The 18,131-nt window shown below is 33.4% G+C and overlaps 2 protein-coding genes across 4 annotated transcripts; one reads left to right on the top strand and one right to left on the bottom strand.

The window, feature by feature from the left end:
- Positions 1 to 5,321: 5,321 nt before the first annotated feature.
- Positions 5,322 to 9,672, top strand: ARPC2B (actin-related protein C2B). Its single transcript, XM_020675400.2, has 10 exons — positions 5,322 to 5,590; positions 5,773 to 5,839; positions 5,995 to 6,202; positions 7,323 to 7,492; positions 7,639 to 7,716; positions 7,846 to 7,978; positions 8,485 to 8,576; positions 8,656 to 8,712; positions 9,032 to 9,080; positions 9,211 to 9,672. The coding sequence occupies exons 1-10, from the start codon at positions 5,520 to 5,522 to the stop codon at positions 9,399 to 9,401; spliced, it is 1,116 nt and encodes a 371-aa protein (XP_020531059.1). The 5' UTR covers positions 5,322 to 5,519; the 3' UTR covers positions 9,402 to 9,672.
- Positions 6,777 to 12,045, bottom strand: LOC18447325 (uncharacterized). Of its 3 annotated transcripts, none has more exons than XM_088871162.1 (4): positions 10,569 to 12,045; positions 8,197 to 8,385; positions 7,625 to 8,090; positions 6,777 to 7,237 (listed from the first exon to the last, which is right to left on the bottom strand). In XM_088871162.1, the coding sequence occupies exon 1, from the start codon at positions 11,456 to 11,458 to the stop codon at positions 10,610 to 10,612; it is 849 nt and encodes a 282-aa protein (XP_088727288.1). In that variant the 5' UTR covers positions 11,459 to 12,045; the 3' UTR covers positions 6,777 to 7,237; positions 7,625 to 8,090; positions 8,197 to 8,385; positions 10,569 to 10,609. The 3 variants fall into 3 exon arrangements, with proteins under 3 accessions (XP_088727288.1, XP_088727289.1, XP_088727290.1); XM_088871163.1 differs by having other exon boundaries at positions 7,625 to 8,067; XM_088871164.1 differs by lacking the exon at positions 8,197 to 8,385 and having other exon boundaries at positions 7,625 to 8,067.
- Positions 12,046 to 18,131: the final 6,086 nt, after the last annotated feature.

Below are 18,131 nucleotides of genomic sequence, written 5' to 3'. Positions count from 1 at the left end.
GTATTTTTCATTTATAGGTTTAAGAATATCCAGACATTTCCTTATTTAGTCTTAATCTTGCCCTATTTTACATGCAGTAAGGTTGGTGTAATTTTATATACTGGCTACTTTGAATGATTATTTAAATTTATTTTATGCTATTTATTTTTAAGAATCCTACAACCTTATGCATCTTTTAATTTATGTTGTAATTGTATTGAAAATTTAATATTTGTAGTGCATCAGTTATTTAAGTAATTTATTTTTTGAGTTCTAATTTATTAGAATGATTTACTTTTTAAGATTCTTTCAGAAGTTAAAGAATAAAATTTGAAAATTTACCACATTCTAATTGTCCAAGCATAAAAATGGAATATTTTAAACATTTTGCGAGGTTATCTTTTTAGGATTTAAGTTTTTATTCAATGAGGTTTTCCAATTTTCCTTCTTAATTTAAGAAAATCACTTTGAAAATTTTCATACACACGTTCAAAAAATACTTATCTATAGGTAGTCTTTAGGTTTGTACATATTTGACATTCAAAGTACGGTGATTATATACATAACCAAAGTTTCATAGGTCTAACTCTGCATTGAGATTTTCTAATTTTTTGAAAATTTTGGAAATTTAAAAAAACATAAAAGAAAACTTGAAATTTAAGAATTATTTTATTTTTAGAAAATGAAATAATTCTTCGTTTTTGAATTTCGATTTCCAAAAGCTTGAAATTAAGGTTTCTTTAAATTTTTTAATATTAGAAATCTAAGATTACATGATAATTTATTTTTAAAAATGATTTTCTTGCTTCTAATTAATTTAATTTATTTTATATGCCTGTTTATGGGACATCTACATATCTCATTTTAAGAAGCGTGACATTTGAATTTATACATAACAATAGTAGTTTACTCCTTGATAGTGAGATGTTGCTATCTCATTTTGAAAAGCACAACCTTGATTTCGTAAATGCTTTTAGAAAATTTCAATTATTTTATATGTCACATGCTTCTAACAAACACGTGCGAAGTACTTTGCACGGGCATTCCATTAGTATTATATAAGGAAAAGCTTTCTATGTTCTCCTTACAACATAAAAGTTCTATTATCCCTTACCATCCAGCCATCTATTGTTTATCAAGGGAGTCACTCATCGTTTGATCTTAATATTTTATTTTTAGTTTTTTTAATACAAATTATTTGAATATAAAATTTAGTACGTGCCATCTTCTCATTGGGGCACACCTATAAAAAATATTAACAATAGTTTTTCGATTACACATAATGACCAAAATACCCTTTAAACTGTTCAGGGGTATTTTGGTCATTTTATTTTATTGAAAATATTGTTTTTATATTTTTTGTTAATGCGAGTTTAATAGAGGAATGGGCGTCCACAATTTGGTGTCAAAATAGTTTATAAAAAAAAAAATTAAAAATAAAATAGTGTAGAGGCGTGACATTGTGATTGAGGCAATCTTAGCCCTCCATTAAAAAATGAAGGGTTGAATAAAAGAGAAGATAGAACGTAAGGGAGCATACATACAAAGCTTTACCATTATATAAAGGATGACTTCTTTTGTGCAGCACGTGGCATCTCAAATGTGGTACACGTGGGATGGAATGTAATAATTTTTTTGTTTATGCTTCCAATGACATGGTAGTAGTACTTACAACCTCTGTATTGTACCCCTTTAATCTTATATATATATATATATATATATATATATATATATATATATATATATATATATATATATATATATATATATATATATATATATATATAATGTTGAGATTAGCTTACTAGTTCATATGAATTTATGACCTCAACGGTCCAGATTGGGAGAGAGAAAAAACCTAAAAAACAGCTATAGGCGAAATTCTATAGTGTTTTGCCACTTTCATATAATTGCTCTGTCCATTGCGGTTTATTGCATAGACACATCATCCGTTGCGGTTATGTTTGATTTTTTTACCGCCACGGAGCTAGTATGTCAGTGACGGTACCGCTACGGACATGCTAAGTCCGTAGCATTCGAAAAAAGCATGTCGTCTGATTTTTTTCGGACGGTAATTGGCCCATGGTCAAAATCACTGTAGCATTTCACCTATAGGCGAATTTTGTCATGGTATATAATTTTGATGTAAAATGTTCCTAGGATTATCTCAAAGTCTATTTTTATATCTAATTATAGAAATTTAAATTTAAAAAATGGTTAAAATCAAGTAAATCTATAAACATATGAAAATCTTAAAAATGGACGGTGTAGATAATATGTTGTAAAATGCACTATTTTTTAGACGTAAAATATTTTTATTTTTCCTTGTCATACATCTCGATGTCGAGATGACCAATCAAAGGGTTTTTCAATATTAAAACTACTTTTTCCGATGGATTTTTGAGGGGCATCCATAATTCTATATTACAAGGTAGCATCCTTATATAAACTTTTTCCATATGTATATAAATAGATAAACCTCGCTTGCCCTTAAGCAAAAAAGACGTTACCGTATAAAATATCTCTCTCACTCGAAGTCAAAATAATCAATTAGATGTTTTTCAACATCAAATTTTAGAGATGCACCTTAATTCTACATTTTAGGGGGTTAACATTCTATAAACGTTTTTCAAAAAAATAAACTACATTAACTACGAAGGGAGATCCTTGGATGAGGAATACTCATGGACAAGAAAGCAAAAGGGGAGAAATAAGATCAGGTGGTCTTTATTTGCCAAAATGCGGCTGCTCAAGCAATTGCACCTCTTTTAGCCAATACAATAAATGCGTATGAAGCTCCACTGGTAATCTTAAAAGCCACCAAAGGCAAATGCGAAGTGAAGTATAGGATCTCCATGGAACCGTCTACCTGCTTCGACCCCCTCACTTTTTTTATGATTTCTTTTCTCTATCAACACTTAATTTTTCTTTTTCTTTTTCAAGGCCATTCCACTCGTCGGACCCCTACACCCAAAACTTATGCCACATTTGGTAGGTATGAAAATATTTTCATCAAAATAAATATTTTCATGTAAAACCTACACTACTCATGTTTGGTACACAACAAATACGGAAACCTACGTTGAATGTTAGAGAGAGAAAGTACCTGAAAATTTATAAAGAGAAATTATCTCAAAAACTTTAGAAACAGAATTTTTCTTATATTTTAAGTTTTAGAATGAGAAAATATATTAAAATTTTGAAGAGAAAAACTATATTAAATTTTAGAGAGAGAATGTACCAAAATGTTTTTAAAACTATCTCAAAATTTTTAAAGAGAAACCATCTCAAATTGTAAATTTAGAGAGTGAAAGCATATTAAAATTTTAGAGAGAAAAAATATATCAAATTTTAGACATAGAAAGTACCTAAAAATTTTTAGAGAGAGAAACTATCTCAATTTTAGAGAGAGAATATATGTTAAAATTTTTGGAGAGAAACTATATCAATTTTTAGAAAGAGAAACGATCTCTAGTTTTTAGTTTTACAATGAGAGAGAAAGAGTAACTATATCAAACTTTATAGAGAGTTTTTTAAAATACTTAGAGGGAAATTATATCAAATTTTTTAGAGAGAAACTATTTCGAGTTTTTAGTTTTAGAGAGAGAATATCTTAAAGTTTTAGAGAGAGAAACTATATCAAATTTTAGAAAGGTAAATTGCCTATTTTTTTTTAGAGAAAGACTATCTCGCAATGTTTAGAGTGAGAAAGTATCTCACATTTTAAGTTACAGAGTGAGAAAGTTTCCTAAAAGTTTAGAGACGAAAGCTATATCAAATTTTAGAGAGTGAGAGCAACTTGAATTTTTTTTAGAGAGAAAAACCATCTAACTTTTTTTAAAAAAGAAACTATTACAAATTTTAAGATTTAGAGATAAAGTATTATCAAATTTTAGAGAGAAATCATATCAAATTTTAGAGAGAGAAACTATCTCAAAATTTTGAGAAAAAGAGATTATCTCCCAAATTTTGAGTTTTGAAAAAAGAGTATACTAAAATTTTAAAGACAAAAATTATATCAAATTATGTTAACAAAGAATGGACATGGAAATAACTAATATGTTTGATAACACTCTAATATCCTAATAATTCAGGATATTATAGAATTAAGTATAATTTTGATTATAGAAGCTTGTGAACCATGTTTGAGAGGATCAAACCGCATCAACTTATATCAAAATAACTGCCTCTTATCTGAATCCCAAGAAATTCAGCTCTTACTTGAAATTTTCGCCGTACCTAAAACTCTACTGGCGGCCTTCCCTTCTTCTAAGTCGAGAGTTGAAACACCCTCCCTCGTCATTCTCGTCACTTAGGAGAAGTTCACAGAAAATCACCGGATTCTGGCCAAATTGAGTTTTCTGTTGCCTGTATGGATCTGTCAAGCTCGAAGGCTTTGGTTCATCCTCATCATCTTGCTTTTTTCTGGCCATTTTTTTGCTTGAGAACCTGTAATTGAAGACGGAAGGATCCATAACATGTCGTATGTCATGGTCTTTGTGCACCCAAAGTGTTTTTTTTCTTTTTTTTTTCCAATTCTTTTTCTTTTCTTCACATCTTAGATCACCTACAATTGGTCCTTTCACAATAAAACAACTTCAAACAAAATAAAAATAATAATAATTAAAAAAAAAGAATAAAAAACACAATAAGTAAATATACAATAAACAAAAAAAGGTGTTTAAGATTATCTCAATTAAACTTTTTACCTCCTCACCACCTTCCGCTAGCACAGGATCAATAGTCAACTTTCAATCCCAACCAACAAAAGCTCGAAGCTCGTCCCGGACTTCTGGCAAAGAGAGAGAGGAATAGAGAGAAGAGAGAGAGATGCCGAAGAGGGCTTCTGGCAGAGAGAGAGACAGATGCCAGAGGGCTTCCAACAAGGGGAGTGAGAGAAAAGCAAGGGAGGGGCAAGGAGGGTTACGGGCTTTTTGGCCTGACCTGGGCTGGGAAAAGGCTGCAATTTCCTGGCCCGGACCTGATGCCCGTATTTGGCCCAAAAAAGGTCCGAAGTTCCGGCCTGGCCCAAAAGGCTGAGGCTCGTCCCAGAGCATTGGCAGCCTTAAATTATAACCATAGTTTAAATTTTAAAGTAACCACTTATCGATAAATTCATTGAATTGATTATCGATATTTTGAGGAGATTTGACTATTTTAATATTTTTAGAAAAATAAAAATAAAAAGCCATGGCCATGAATATTTCTTGACACTATAAACTTCCACTTTCAACCTTTCAAATCTATGAAGGTGGTTAGGCTAATCATTTGGCATGCCTTCGAAGCAAAACAACCGATTGAATGAAAAAACGATATATCTTTGGGTTCAAGGAATGACACATAATGCAAAAAGGAAGAAGCCATTGAAGACAACAGAAAAAACACTCACTCACACACACACAAAAGAGCTCACGTGGTGTCATTGCCCTTGATGAGTAGTTGAGGACACCATGTTACATGGAACAATTGCAATAGAACTTGTGCCTGCCACAACAGTGAGGCTCTAAAACGCTCTTCGTGTTGAAGATCATTCCAAATCCATGGAAAACACCAATTTTTTCCAGAGGCCATCCCCTGCTCTGATGGAGATCCTCTTAGACAGAATGAAGAAGTAAGCTTTCATAAACATCTCTCTCTCTCTCTCTCTCTCATTTTCATAATTCCAGCTATCAAGGGCATTGCCAAATATCCACAAAAATGAACTTCCATAGAGCAGTTCCACAACTTCAATCTTGGTATGCTCAAATTTGCATTTGAAAATGTAACGAGGCTTGTTATTCTCATTGATGACAGCATTGACAAGGCGCAGGCAATTGATCATCACATTTCTGAATTTGGTGACGTCCGATACCACATCCAGGTACTTCTCTAGCAACTCATATTATCAGAAAATCTCCGTTGTTTCACACACACACCCACCCACACATACATCTCTCTCTTTCTCTCTCTCTCTCTCCAACTAAAACGGACATTTACTCTCAATGTGATATTTGCCGTCATCCATTTGTTTTGTAGGATTCAGCACAAGACCAAAATAGTATTTATCTGTCAATATCAGCTCCATCTCTTTCTCCAAACCATTTCCTTCGCAATGGCCTTCCAAGGGGTACAGCACAAACAATAGAAAGAATTTATGGTGGTGTTGCAGAAATTTTTGAGCCTCCAAAAGAGGGATTCCAACTAACTATCAGAATCGATTTCTCTAAGCTTCCACTTGCCGAAGGTTTGAATAATCATAAGCTCAATATCATTGATTTACAGTATGACTTATTGTTCTATGTTTTCTTTTTTATTATACCCCCTCTAAAGATGTAGTAGAGAGGATGTGATTGTGATGATCGGCAAATCAACTGTGATAGATACAAGCTTTTCATGGGAACTTTTCGATCTCTTTGGAGAAATGCAAATGATACCAATATGTTACAATTGAAAGTGGGGTCCCTTGCTTCTCTTGCATAGGATGGCTGTGTGAGCTAGTAAAAATACCGGCTAGACAAGGAAAGCAATGATTCAAACCTGACTTGAAAATAAATAGGTAAATAGCACCCAATCACTACAATGGAGTCTAAATGGTAGCCATTACTTATTAAAAATGAGTCACTCCATTATTTTAGAAGAATCAAACTCATGGAGAAAGTCTCCACAAACAAGCAGAGTGCACCATCCATTTCTTCTTCTTTTTTTATGCTACAGTGCGCCATCCATTTCGCACATTCATGCATAATTTTTAGTAACTGAGAGTGAAGAAGAATGAATGAAAATGCTCCAAGAATAAAAGTAAGAAGAATTATGACCAGTTGACCACCAAAAGCAATGAATTAAAAATATTGTTCCATGAAAGCCAAGAGTAGAATCAAATATCACAACAAACATCACATACATAGAAGAGACTAGAATACTGCAACTGACCCCATCTAAAGAACCAACAACTCACAAATGCTCCACGAGTTTCATGTGAGTTCGACATCCGTGCTGAACCCATTATGCAAGTTAATTTGGCTGAGCTATGCGAATGTTCAGAAAATGAATAATCAGATCATGTAATACATTATCGCTCAAATGAAGGGTTTTTAATCTGAAAATAGCCAAGAAGAGGCCAGGAAAAATCCATGCTTGATCCCCAACAAATTTAACGGAAGGCATCATCCCTGAGAAGCTAAGAACTAAACCCTTCCAATGGGGAACCCAAATAATTATGCTTCTTGAATAGCAAAATCCTGCCCTTATTAATGCAAGATGGTAAGCCTCACTTTGATACCTGGATATAAATGGCTCAAAGTCAACTATTGTAAAATTATGTTGCAATTAGAGATATACATGTTAACTTTCATTTCTAATTTCAGAAGATCGAATCAAAGTGGGCACTGAGATCTGTTCATTAAGAGCAGTTCTACTGGGCTCACAATTGAAGGAGATGCTATGGACCCTATGTTCACAAGATGATGTGCATGGGGGCTACAAGCCCATCAAACTCATGTACCACCCAGGAGAGCCTTTCTTTGTTATAAGACTGGTACTATACATTCATAAATTTAAATTTATTCCTTCAACCAACTTTAGGATTCTAAATTTTAATCTTAATCCATTTTTAATCTGTTTTTATCCAACTGTTTCAAGCGAGAACAAATAATAATGAATGACTAACCTTTATTTGAACAGCCAGATAAGATCACATCTGTATTCCCCATGAGATTCAAGGACGACTCCGATGTAGTTCTTGCAACGGCCTTCTTTCAGGTCTAGTTTTGCATCATTTCATAGAGTTATAATTGTGGTCTTAATTACAGAAGCAATATTTTCAGTGTACTTCTTTCTCTTTTACTCGATAATTTATCGTCTTATATCATAACTGAACTTTGGTGATAGGAACTCATGGATTTAAGGTGTTCCTCATCATGGGATAAAGCACCCACTTGTACATGGTCACCTATTCCTCCTATAGAGTTGAGAGGAGAGCCTCTTCATGAATTGAGCACCAATGGAGGATTTGTATCATTTGGTACTTACTCTCCTCTGTTGTGGATACCAAGTACTACTGAAATTAATCTCTCTCCCTCCCTCCCTCCATCCTCCCTCTCTTCGAGAGTTCTGAATGATATCAATATGGCACACTGTTAAGTTGAGGATCTTGATATGATCAGTAAGATGATTAAAATAAGTGATAGAAATTGAATGTAATGACAAAATGTAAGTGTAAAGGAAATTCTAAAGCACTACCTTGTTAAGTGGAAAATTTGTGATTGAAACAAACTACTATAACCACTGATAATCAATCTCCACCACCTCTTTTCTATTTGGAATTAGTCAACGAGCAATTCTACATTCCAATGGAAACTTCCCCACGGAATTTCTATAGGTATTATACCCCTCCTCCATCTCAACATCATATTCTTGTGAAAATACTTGCTACAATTAAATACGCATTAGCCAAATTAATATCACATCAATGACTGTAGCTTTCTAAACTACTTGAACTGAGCAATAGATAAAAAATTTGCATTGCAGATATACTTTCACGCCATATTGAGGGTCCCAAACTTGAGAAAACCGTGTGGAGTCTGCTAAACTTTTCTGCATATGTGAAATACCACATAAAGGTAGGCATTTGTAAATTTTCACTTTTATTTGTTTTTGAGAAACAGAATAACATTGTGAAATGCTGAGTTGTGTGAACAGTGTTCAAGAGGATTCATGCAGAGAAGTATGCGTAAGCGATTGGAAAGCTTGGCTGAGGTGACGAAATTACTACAACTTTTTGGGATTCTAAACGAGGAGATCTTACTGTAGTCCAATGGATTATGGAAGACATAGCCTGGTTGGATCATGAGCATCAAATGGAATCATCAACAGTATAGCATTTGGGTCATGTCCTGCTCCGATGGTCTCTCCATCACTCAACATTTCATCAGATGATCATGACCCCAGTGAATTATGGCTTCCATAGTCCAATGGCCCAAGTAACTTTCCCTTACAATGAAACCATAGCAATAGATGAGCATGCCTAGAACTAAATCATGGAACAAAACTGAGCTTCATGGTAAAAACATTGCAGGTAATGCAGAAAGCAAAGATAACGAGAGATGATAAGAAACAGGTTCAAGGTGGGTAACCAATTAGGAGATACAAGATGCACCTGCTCTTGAAAGATCAACAAATGGCACATAAGTTTAAACATGCACACATAAGAATTTGTGTTTGTATGATTTCAGTGACAATTTACAATTGGTACAGGTTGTGGGTGCATGAGGAGACTTCTGAATGCATCAAAGACAAAAGTCAACCGGACAAACTGCGGTCAATTTTTACAGAAGATCAAGAGAGTACGTTTACGAATCCGAATTCGGGGCTTTAGTCGATTCCAACGAAGGTGGTTAAAAATTCCCAAATTTCACTCGTCAATAAAGTACTCCAAATTGGACTAAAACCGATTTTGCATGCAAGAAACAACGATAGTTACAATGGCAAGTTAAAATGAATGTTCTGATTACTGTTACTTTAGTGCATCATTTTTACAAGTTACATCTGACGAAGTTTGAATTGAATGATGGATTCCTCCAACTATCAAATGTAATTCATGATGAACAAATGTAGTTGTTCAATAGAACAAGTAGAAGTGATTAATCCCCTGGATTTCCCAATGCAGAACTTCATTGATTTCCTGCCAAGGAATTCCAAGTGAGAATTTCAAGTTCATGATCTTTCCCATATGAAAATGATGAATCCCATCAAGTCAAAATAGCCTTGGTGGATTGACCAGATTTGAATACAAACAAGGAAGTTGCTTACAACATCTTGACATTTTAACTGACCAGAGACGAACAATAATATCCAAGATATAAGCATTCGAAGAAGGTAATATGATCATAGAAAATGTAATGAAGAGGGATTTTTTCAACAGGGAAGTAAGGCACATGTATTCATATCTAAAACCAGGAAGACATAAAAGCTGACAACTGTTGAACACAGTACAAATTATGTCTTACTAAGAGAAGACCATAATTCTGCAGATCATACAAAAACTATGTGTGAAATAATGATAGATGTATACTCTCACTTTGTGGTTTTTGGATGCATGAGAAAAAACATGGGAAAAATCTTAGACAAGGTTCAAAAGCGGTATCATATAAGACATCAAAGTCTACTTGACGCTTTTGATCAGCTCAACATGTTAGTAATGGACATACATTTGCAGGAAGGAGACCTTCCATGAGAACAATGAGGAATAAATCTGAGTGAACCCACAAATATGAAACAAGTGTGTGTGTGTGCATGAGCGAGAGAGAGAGAGAGAGAGAGAGAGAGAGAGAGATGAGAACAATGAGGAATAAATCGGAGTGAACCCACAAATATGAAACAAGTGTGTGTGTGTGTATGAGAGAGAGAGAGAGAGAGAGAGAGAGAGAGAGAGAGAGAGAGAGAGAGAGAGACGAGTGTGTGTTTGTGTGCGTATGTGTGTGTGAAAGAGAGAGAGAGTATTACACAATTCAATTCAATAAATAAACAAAAAAGTCTTTTGTTTACACAGCTCAAACCAATAACAAATATGAGAATTTCATTCATTTAAGCTCTGGAAGTGGAATATACTAAACCTTCAGGTAAAGGACTGATTAATAAGAAGACAATATCTCTGCTATTCAATTTCAAATTCAGGCAAAGGCCGCATAAGCATAGCATCTGATTCAGTACTTCCACTTCCATATCTCAAATTCTGGCCAAAAGAGAGATACCCAAATAGCAAGAAACTGAAAAGCATCACCCCTATAGCATGACCCACAAACAAAAGATCAATCAAGGCCATGCCCCTTAAACCGTCCTCCTCTAATTCACACTTTATAGAGCTTTTATCATAGGAGGGAAGCTCTGAAACCCTCTGGCACCCTTTCGGCATAAATCCACTGGTGAATAAAGAAAATCCACATTGGAGAATCCATGTCCCCTTAAATACAAGGCCACAAGAAAGTGCAACCTCTGCAAAGAAGGCAATTGGTTGTAGAGAGAGAATCAAGCATGAAGCTGAACAAACAAGGCTCAAATTCCCCAACAAATCATAAGTATGGCCTGATAATCCAGAGTCTCTATCAACCTGGATCATATACTCCATAAGGAAAACCATACCAGAGAAGAAGAACATGACATTCTCATGGACCACGAAAAAATCAAAACTTTCTCTGAGAATTACCAAAAGAATGATAATCCAGAAGAGGAGTAAGACTGCAGCTTGTTGGAAAAAGGCGAATCGATAAACGGGGTGACCTCCAAAAGTTAAAAACCAGAAGATTTCAGAGAATGCAGAGATGGGAAGGGCAATGAGGAGGATATAGACATCAAAGTTTTTCCACTTGGGTTCATTGAAATACCATGTTTTGGGCCTGTAATGTGATGGGGACTTGAGATAAAATGAGAATGAACAGACCAAGCGTCTTACTCCCAAAGGAAAGAGAAACGCAAAGGCTGAGACATGTGTAGCTAGTGATCCCATTTTTTATAGAATTTAAAGGAAGATAAACAGGGCTTTCAATAGAGACTGAAATCAACTAAAGAAACCCATCTTTTCATTCACTACAAAGTAAAAAGGGGGTTTTGCAGGAACAGTAATCATCACAAAAACCCATAATTCTACATAAATTTACAGAGCAGAAGACGGGGTATTTTGCTTGAAACCAAATCATTGTAAAATCAAATCAAGGGAAATGCTGAAGAGAAAACAAGGAATTTAGCATTGGCTGAAATCAAGTAACTATTGGATGAAATCATGAATCATGGGCAATCAAGAAACATCTCATGATCATGGATCAATGAAAATAATTCTACCTTGAGCTTGGTCTCTGATTCATTGGGATAAAATTTGGGGACAGATAGTAGGGAAACCGTGCCTGGCTTTGCTTTGAACAGCCATGGCGTCAATCATTTTGACAAATTCAACCTGGTACGCCCAATAAGCGAAACTTCAAAGTTTCGAACCTCAAAATTCACCGAAATTTCGGAACGGTAACAGCCTCTCTTATGGGGGTGAACACTTAACATTTTGAGCCGAAATTTCGGTAAAAGGGCACTAGAATCCCATTTTATTTGGAATTAAAAAATAGTCCGGATGACTTTCTATATTGGAGTATATTATCTAAATAAATAAATAAATAAATAAAAAGATAGTGAGAAATATATTACACATAAAATTAGAGTTAAAAATAACTGAAGTTTTATGTGATTGTTGTATACCAATTAAGCTAAAAAAATTAGAACTAGAGCTAGAGGCAACTAAAGTTTAATGTGATTGTCGCATATCAAAAAAACTAAAAGAACTGTACCATAGGACACTTGTGAGACTAACTCTATCTTATAGGGTCAAATGTTAGGCGGTGAAGAAAAAACATACCCATAGAAATGGTAATTCATATAAGGATGTTGAGATGGATGAATGACAAGACAAGAAGAGAGAGAATTTGAAATGTGGGATAATTTAGGTGTGGTTCCAATAGATGTTAAGATCAAAAAAAATAGACTTACGTGGGATCGTAATGTACAGGGCATACCCAATACTGCACCCATTAGGAAGTGCAAGTTGTTTCAAATAGAAAGCTAAAAAAATGTAAAAAGTAGACCTAAAAGAAAATACTTGGAAGTAGTGAGAAAATATATTAGGACTTATGACCTCACTTAGGGTATGACCCTTGATCGAGCAAAATGACTTACTAAAATTCACGCATCATATCGAAATACTTGAGAAATATTTATGATGATGAAGAATTAAAAAATAGTCAAATATATTTCATATTTACACTTAGTTCCATTATTTAAATCTTATTTTTTTTCTTTACATTGGATTTAGGTGAAACTTGGTGTATTCGTAACTCTTACCATCAAAGATCTATCAACATATAAAAAATAATTAAAAATAATAATAATCAAAATTCCCATACATTATTCAAAGGATTTTGGTAATTTAATTATTTTTTAATAATTTTATTAGTTTTGAAGGTGGGAAATACGGGCATGCTAACTTTGAGTTTTATCTGATATATAAAGAAAAAGATAAAGTTAAAGTACATCATGAGCTTTCAAAAAAACATGACTCGAAGGTACAAAATATGAAAATATAGAACTATTTTTTAATTTAAAAAATAAAATAGGATTTTTTCATAAAATTTCAGGAGAAAAAGGTATACAAAATTCTTGGTTCAATTTCAGAATTTCAATACTTTTGTGAATATGACAAAAATCTTGACTTGAAATGGTAAATAAAATTTTCATATAAATTTAGGAAAATAAGCTTAAAAATCATTTTTATTGTTGGAATTAAAAATAGTTCATCATTTTCCATATTTTATCTTGGTCACTTTTTTGTCATTTCTTATTTAACCCAAAGATGATTAGTGTATGGAACTTCAAATACCTTATTGTATTGAATTTTTTATTACAAGAACTCAATTTGACACTTAATAGTATTAAACCACCTTCTCATAAATTGGTAGAGCCGGTACTCTAATTGCCATACCTCTTTGGCAAGGTTTGCGGCAGGAGATGCTTGACCACCTTCCTTTCCATCGAAACTTCAAGTGTGGAGCCAACTGAGACAAAAAAAAAAAAAGAAGACAAATTTACATGAAGGGGGTGAGGTTTATAACAAACACACTGAGAATGAGAGAAAGGGCAGAGGTCAAGCGCAGGGGCCTGTGGACTCTTGAGAAGAAAGAGAGAAAGGGGTGATGGGTGGGAATTGGGGGATATAAACCGCCCACCCCTCTTTCTTTGTTTGATAAATATGCTGGACTGAAAAAAACAAAGAAATGGCCCGACACTTGAAGTGTCAAAGGTTAGTTCGGGGCTTGGAATGTCGGCCCAACACTATTATAGATAAAACAGTATGTTGCTTAAAGTGTCACTTCTCAAAAAAAAAAAAAAAAAAGTTTAACTTGCAATCCGGTACTCCAAGTACCAAGTATAGATATTTTAGGCAACTGAACAATTCCTGAAAGAAAAATAACCCATATAAAGTACGCAAAAAAAAAGAGATTATTTTTAATTCTAAAAATCAGGTTAATTTCCCTATAAAAAATCCTCTGCTAGTTCATCAAATAAGTGCTAGGGTTGTATTGAGAAGGGGAATTCTCTAAATATTATAAAGTGTTGTAATAAGGAGCGAGAGTACCATGGAGGTTGATATCTAATTCGTAGGAAGGGTTTGTATATTCTTTAACAATCAATATCAAAGAGTTCTCTACATACCTTGAGATTCTAACATGTTATCAGCCAACAGTGGGCAGGGAGTATAGGGGTCTTGTATATTTTTTAACAATCAATACCCTGAAATTCTAACATGGTGCAGGCAAGGAGTATACGGGTCTTGTATATTTTTTAACAAGCAATACCCTGAAATTCTAACATGGTGCAGGCAAGGAGTATACGGGTCTCGTATGTTCTTTAACAATCAATAACTTGATATTCTAACATGGTATCAGAACCAACAGTGAGCAAAAAAAATGCCTCTTCTAACATAATATCAGAGCCAACAGTGGGCACAGAGGGTGCGTCCTCATCCAGTAGTTGTAATGGCTCTTTAGTCTTAACCAACTGTGGTGTTGACCAGCTTTACTTATTCAAGAGTTGTAGATCTTTGCTTTCGACTAAAGGAGCTTGGGTGGCCTAGCATTGCTTGTTCCTCTCCTCAAGAATATGTTGTGATCTCTGTCTTTGAGGACTGTGTGCTCACGTGGCTTTGGATCTGAAACCTGCTATCTAAAAACAACCTATCTTCCCCATTTGAAAAACCACCCCTCTTAGTGTGTTTTGTGTTTTAATCTTTTCTAAGGACCGAGTTCCTCTTATTGTGTTTTGTGTTTTAATCTTTTCTAATGACCAAGTTTTTTGTTACTCGATCATGTCTATTATGATTTGTGAGCTATTGAATCGGTCTCAGATTTAAACTGAGTTCTAATGGCTCAAGTGCCATTCTGTTACTGTTTTTCTGTCTCCAGTGAAGATCTGGAGTTTTTTGTGTGATGGCTCAAGTCTGTTCCTGAAGCCATCTGTTATTCTACTGCTTTCTGTACTTGTACCTGAGGCCGTCTGTTTTAATCCTCAATTGCTTTATGTGCTTGTTGTTCAAGCCATCTCCATGACAATATGAGCATGGAGATCACTGCTTCTATCGATCACGCCATGCACCTGAAGATCCAACTCGTTCTTTTATGCAACTTATTCACGTCATGCAGCTGAAGACCTGAAGATCTAATTCGTTCTTTTATGCAACTTATTCCCGCCATGTACTTGAAGATCCAACTCGTTCTTTTATGCAACTTACTATTCAAACTCCAGTTCCTTTATCTTGAGTTTAAGGAAGAGTGTTAGCTTATGGATCTTTAAAAGAGGTATATATCTCTTGATAAGATTAAGTGTCTAGGTTGATTATGATACGATTAGTTAGCAATTATCAATAATTGTTGGTATCTATCCAGAACTGTTATTAGTCGTATATTTATACGGGTCTTGTATGTTCTTTAACAATTAATATCAACAATCAACATCAGAGACTTCTCTACATACCCTAAGATTCTAACATTAAGGAAGGAGTCTCTAGACCAAAAATTTTCTTGATTGAGGGCATCCCCTAGTTGTTATTGTGTCCAAGCTTTATAAGTTTCTTTCTATGATCAATAAAATTACATAACATCATCACCGCCAGAGCCTTATCGAACTATTTGGGGTATGTTCCGTCATTCTGTTTTATCAAAAGTCATACCCTGAGTAAGACCTTTTTAAAAAAAAAGCATCATGCTTGTACACCAAAACTTTATTTTTTAAAAATAAAAAATAAAACAATTAGAAACTATATGTTTATTTTGACACAAAACTCATTTATTATAATTGTATAGCGAAAGATCGGTGCTTCAAGAGAATATGGCTTTCATATTCCATAAACGCTACTATTTCATTCTATATTACATTGATAGCCACAAGGAGCATTGTGTCGAGTTCCTATCAAAGTTATCGAAGTTGTTAAATGCTGTAGTTTTAAAAGCCAATACCATAAGAAAAAACAAATGACAAGTCTTTAAAATTTGTATAATAAATATTTTATATTTATTAACTGAAATTAATTTTTGCTCATATGGAAGCCTACTATGTATTTGCTCCTTTGGGCAAAACCCAAGCTAGGAATATTTTTAGGACCATAAACTTTGGGATGTAACTTCTTGAACAAAGAACCAACCTCAAGAACAATAGAAATAAGAACAATAGAAATTTCAATCACACATTGTTAGTTCTTGAAAATCAACGTCAAAATGTTGAATAGGGACCGTCCAATTCTTGGATAAGTAGATCAAAGTATTTAATAACTCAAAATCCATTTTTCCATTTTTCTAATAAATAATCTATTGATTATAAGTAGATTCCAAATTTTTAAATTGAAAACATCCTCTTGAATACCTCTTGGGCTCGAGGGAGTAAATAGATAGCATACTACCACAAGAGCACAGTCTATGTGCTAATTTTTTTTAATATTAACCGTGGTCGATTTAGAGTAGGCTATGGAAACTTAAGTAAATAATGTCTTCAGTTAAACCAGTGTTATTAGAACCAGGCCAGCCAATGGAATGATTAGGGGTTTAGCCCAATCAAAATTGATCCAACCACCTGTCAAATAGGTTGGATGGGATTTTAAAAAAGGGAAAAAAAAATATATTTATAGACTAATTTTAAAATATAAAATGCATTAAAAATAACTAAATTCAATTTTACTTTAGACCAAACTGACAAATGCGCCGTTTAACGGTCCAAGTCCAACCAGTCCGACCACCAACTCAGCCCGTTTCTTGAAACTCCAAGTTTGTGCTCTATATGTCCACCATCTTTGATAGTGCAATATGTCATTAATCCACTCAATAAATCGCTAAATATCACTACGTCATCATCTTTTGTGTCTTCTAAATCCATGTTTTCTTGTCTTTCTTGTGTAAACAATTCAACCAATTGTTTTAAATCAGATTCATTGTAAAGCAGATTTTTTGTTGTTAAATAGAATTGAAATTGTCTACATCTGATTGTTTTAAATGCTTTTATAATTTTTTAGACAACCATTGAAACTGTTTTTGGATTTTAAAATTTGTATCGTTCAAATTTAAAACGATAAAAAATGGCAAATTTTTTTTTTTTATTGTTTTGACAAGATAAATGCAATTTTTTATTTGTTATGCCAAATTGTTTTTGTTTGATTTATAGTTTAAGGTTTAAACAATTGTTTAGTGATTATCAAATGGTTGTAGAGTCACAATGTAGAGATAGAATGCTTTTAAAGCTCGATAAATATCAAAGAAAAATGATTTAAAGTTTAAACATGGCATTCTCGATTTATTGCTTTCTAATTTAAAAATAATAATAATAATTAATGTTTATCAAATTATTTCTACTTGCAATTTATCAAATTTGATTTATTAATATGAATATGAAAAGAAAAAAAGATTTCAAGTTCTAAAAATAGCGCATCTTGCAACACATTATCTGGACGGTCAATTTTCAAGGGTTTTTAGATCTACTTTATTCGAACTATTTTTGAAGTTTATGATTTTATAATTAGAGATAAAAATAGATTCTTAAACCATCCTAAGAATTTTTTATGCCAAAATTTTATTTATGATAAAATTTGGAGGTGGGCTTTAATTTGATTGGTTAAGGTTACAACCTTATACAAACCACACCCTAAAATAATTTGTCTCTTTGGTAATTTGTCATGAACATAATATCAGGTCTAGTATCAATAAGATATAAAAACTTCCAACTACACTAGGATAAACTAAATGATTGATTTTCTTATATCTATTTTCAACATATTGCTTCTCATTGGCCACTAAAGGAGTATTACTAGATTTATAATTAAGGAAAAGAATAGAATAAGACTATTTATTTATGGTACAAGGTGGTCACAATTAATCTTGACCATTGGATGTGAAATTGGGTAGCTGTATTTATTCTATTGACCAAGTTCAAACTTCAAAAGAAAATTTTTCAAACTTTGTGACATATCCAAATTATCAAATTTCATATCGAATGGCTACAAATAATTGTGATCCTTGCATCAAAGTATACAATCACTATAATTAAACATATTAAATTTCTTGAAAATGTTTTCAGCATATTGATTTTGTGAGAAGTATCTT

Source organism: Amborella trichopoda, chromosome 7 (assembly GCF_054954075.1).
Source record: "Amborella trichopoda isolate Santa Cruz 75 chromosome 7, AtrichopodaSantaCruz75HAP2 v2.0, whole genome shotgun sequence".
In the NCBI taxonomy this organism is placed as follows: Eukaryota; Viridiplantae; Streptophyta; class Magnoliopsida; order Amborellales; family Amborellaceae; genus Amborella; species Amborella trichopoda.
This window is presented reverse-complemented; position numbering and strand designations above follow the sequence as displayed.

Bases quoted from the DNA above. Each gene is read 5' to 3' on its own strand.
- ARPC2B (XM_020675400.2), top strand. From the start codon at position 5,520: ATGGAAAACACCAATTTTTTCCAGAGGCCATCCCCTGCTCTGATGGAG. The intron at 7,717-7,845 runs GTCTAGTTTTGC...CTTTGGTGATAG, and splicing joins TTGCAACGGCCTTCTTTCAG to GAACTCATGGATTTAAGGTG. The intron at 8,577-8,655 runs GTAGGCATTTGT...TTGTGTGAACAG, and splicing joins ATGTGAAATACCACATAAAG to TGTTCAAGAGGATTCATGCA.
- LOC18447325 (XM_088871162.1), bottom strand. From the start codon at position 11,458: ATGGGATCACTAGCTACACATGTCTCAGCCTTTGCGTTTCTCTTTCCT.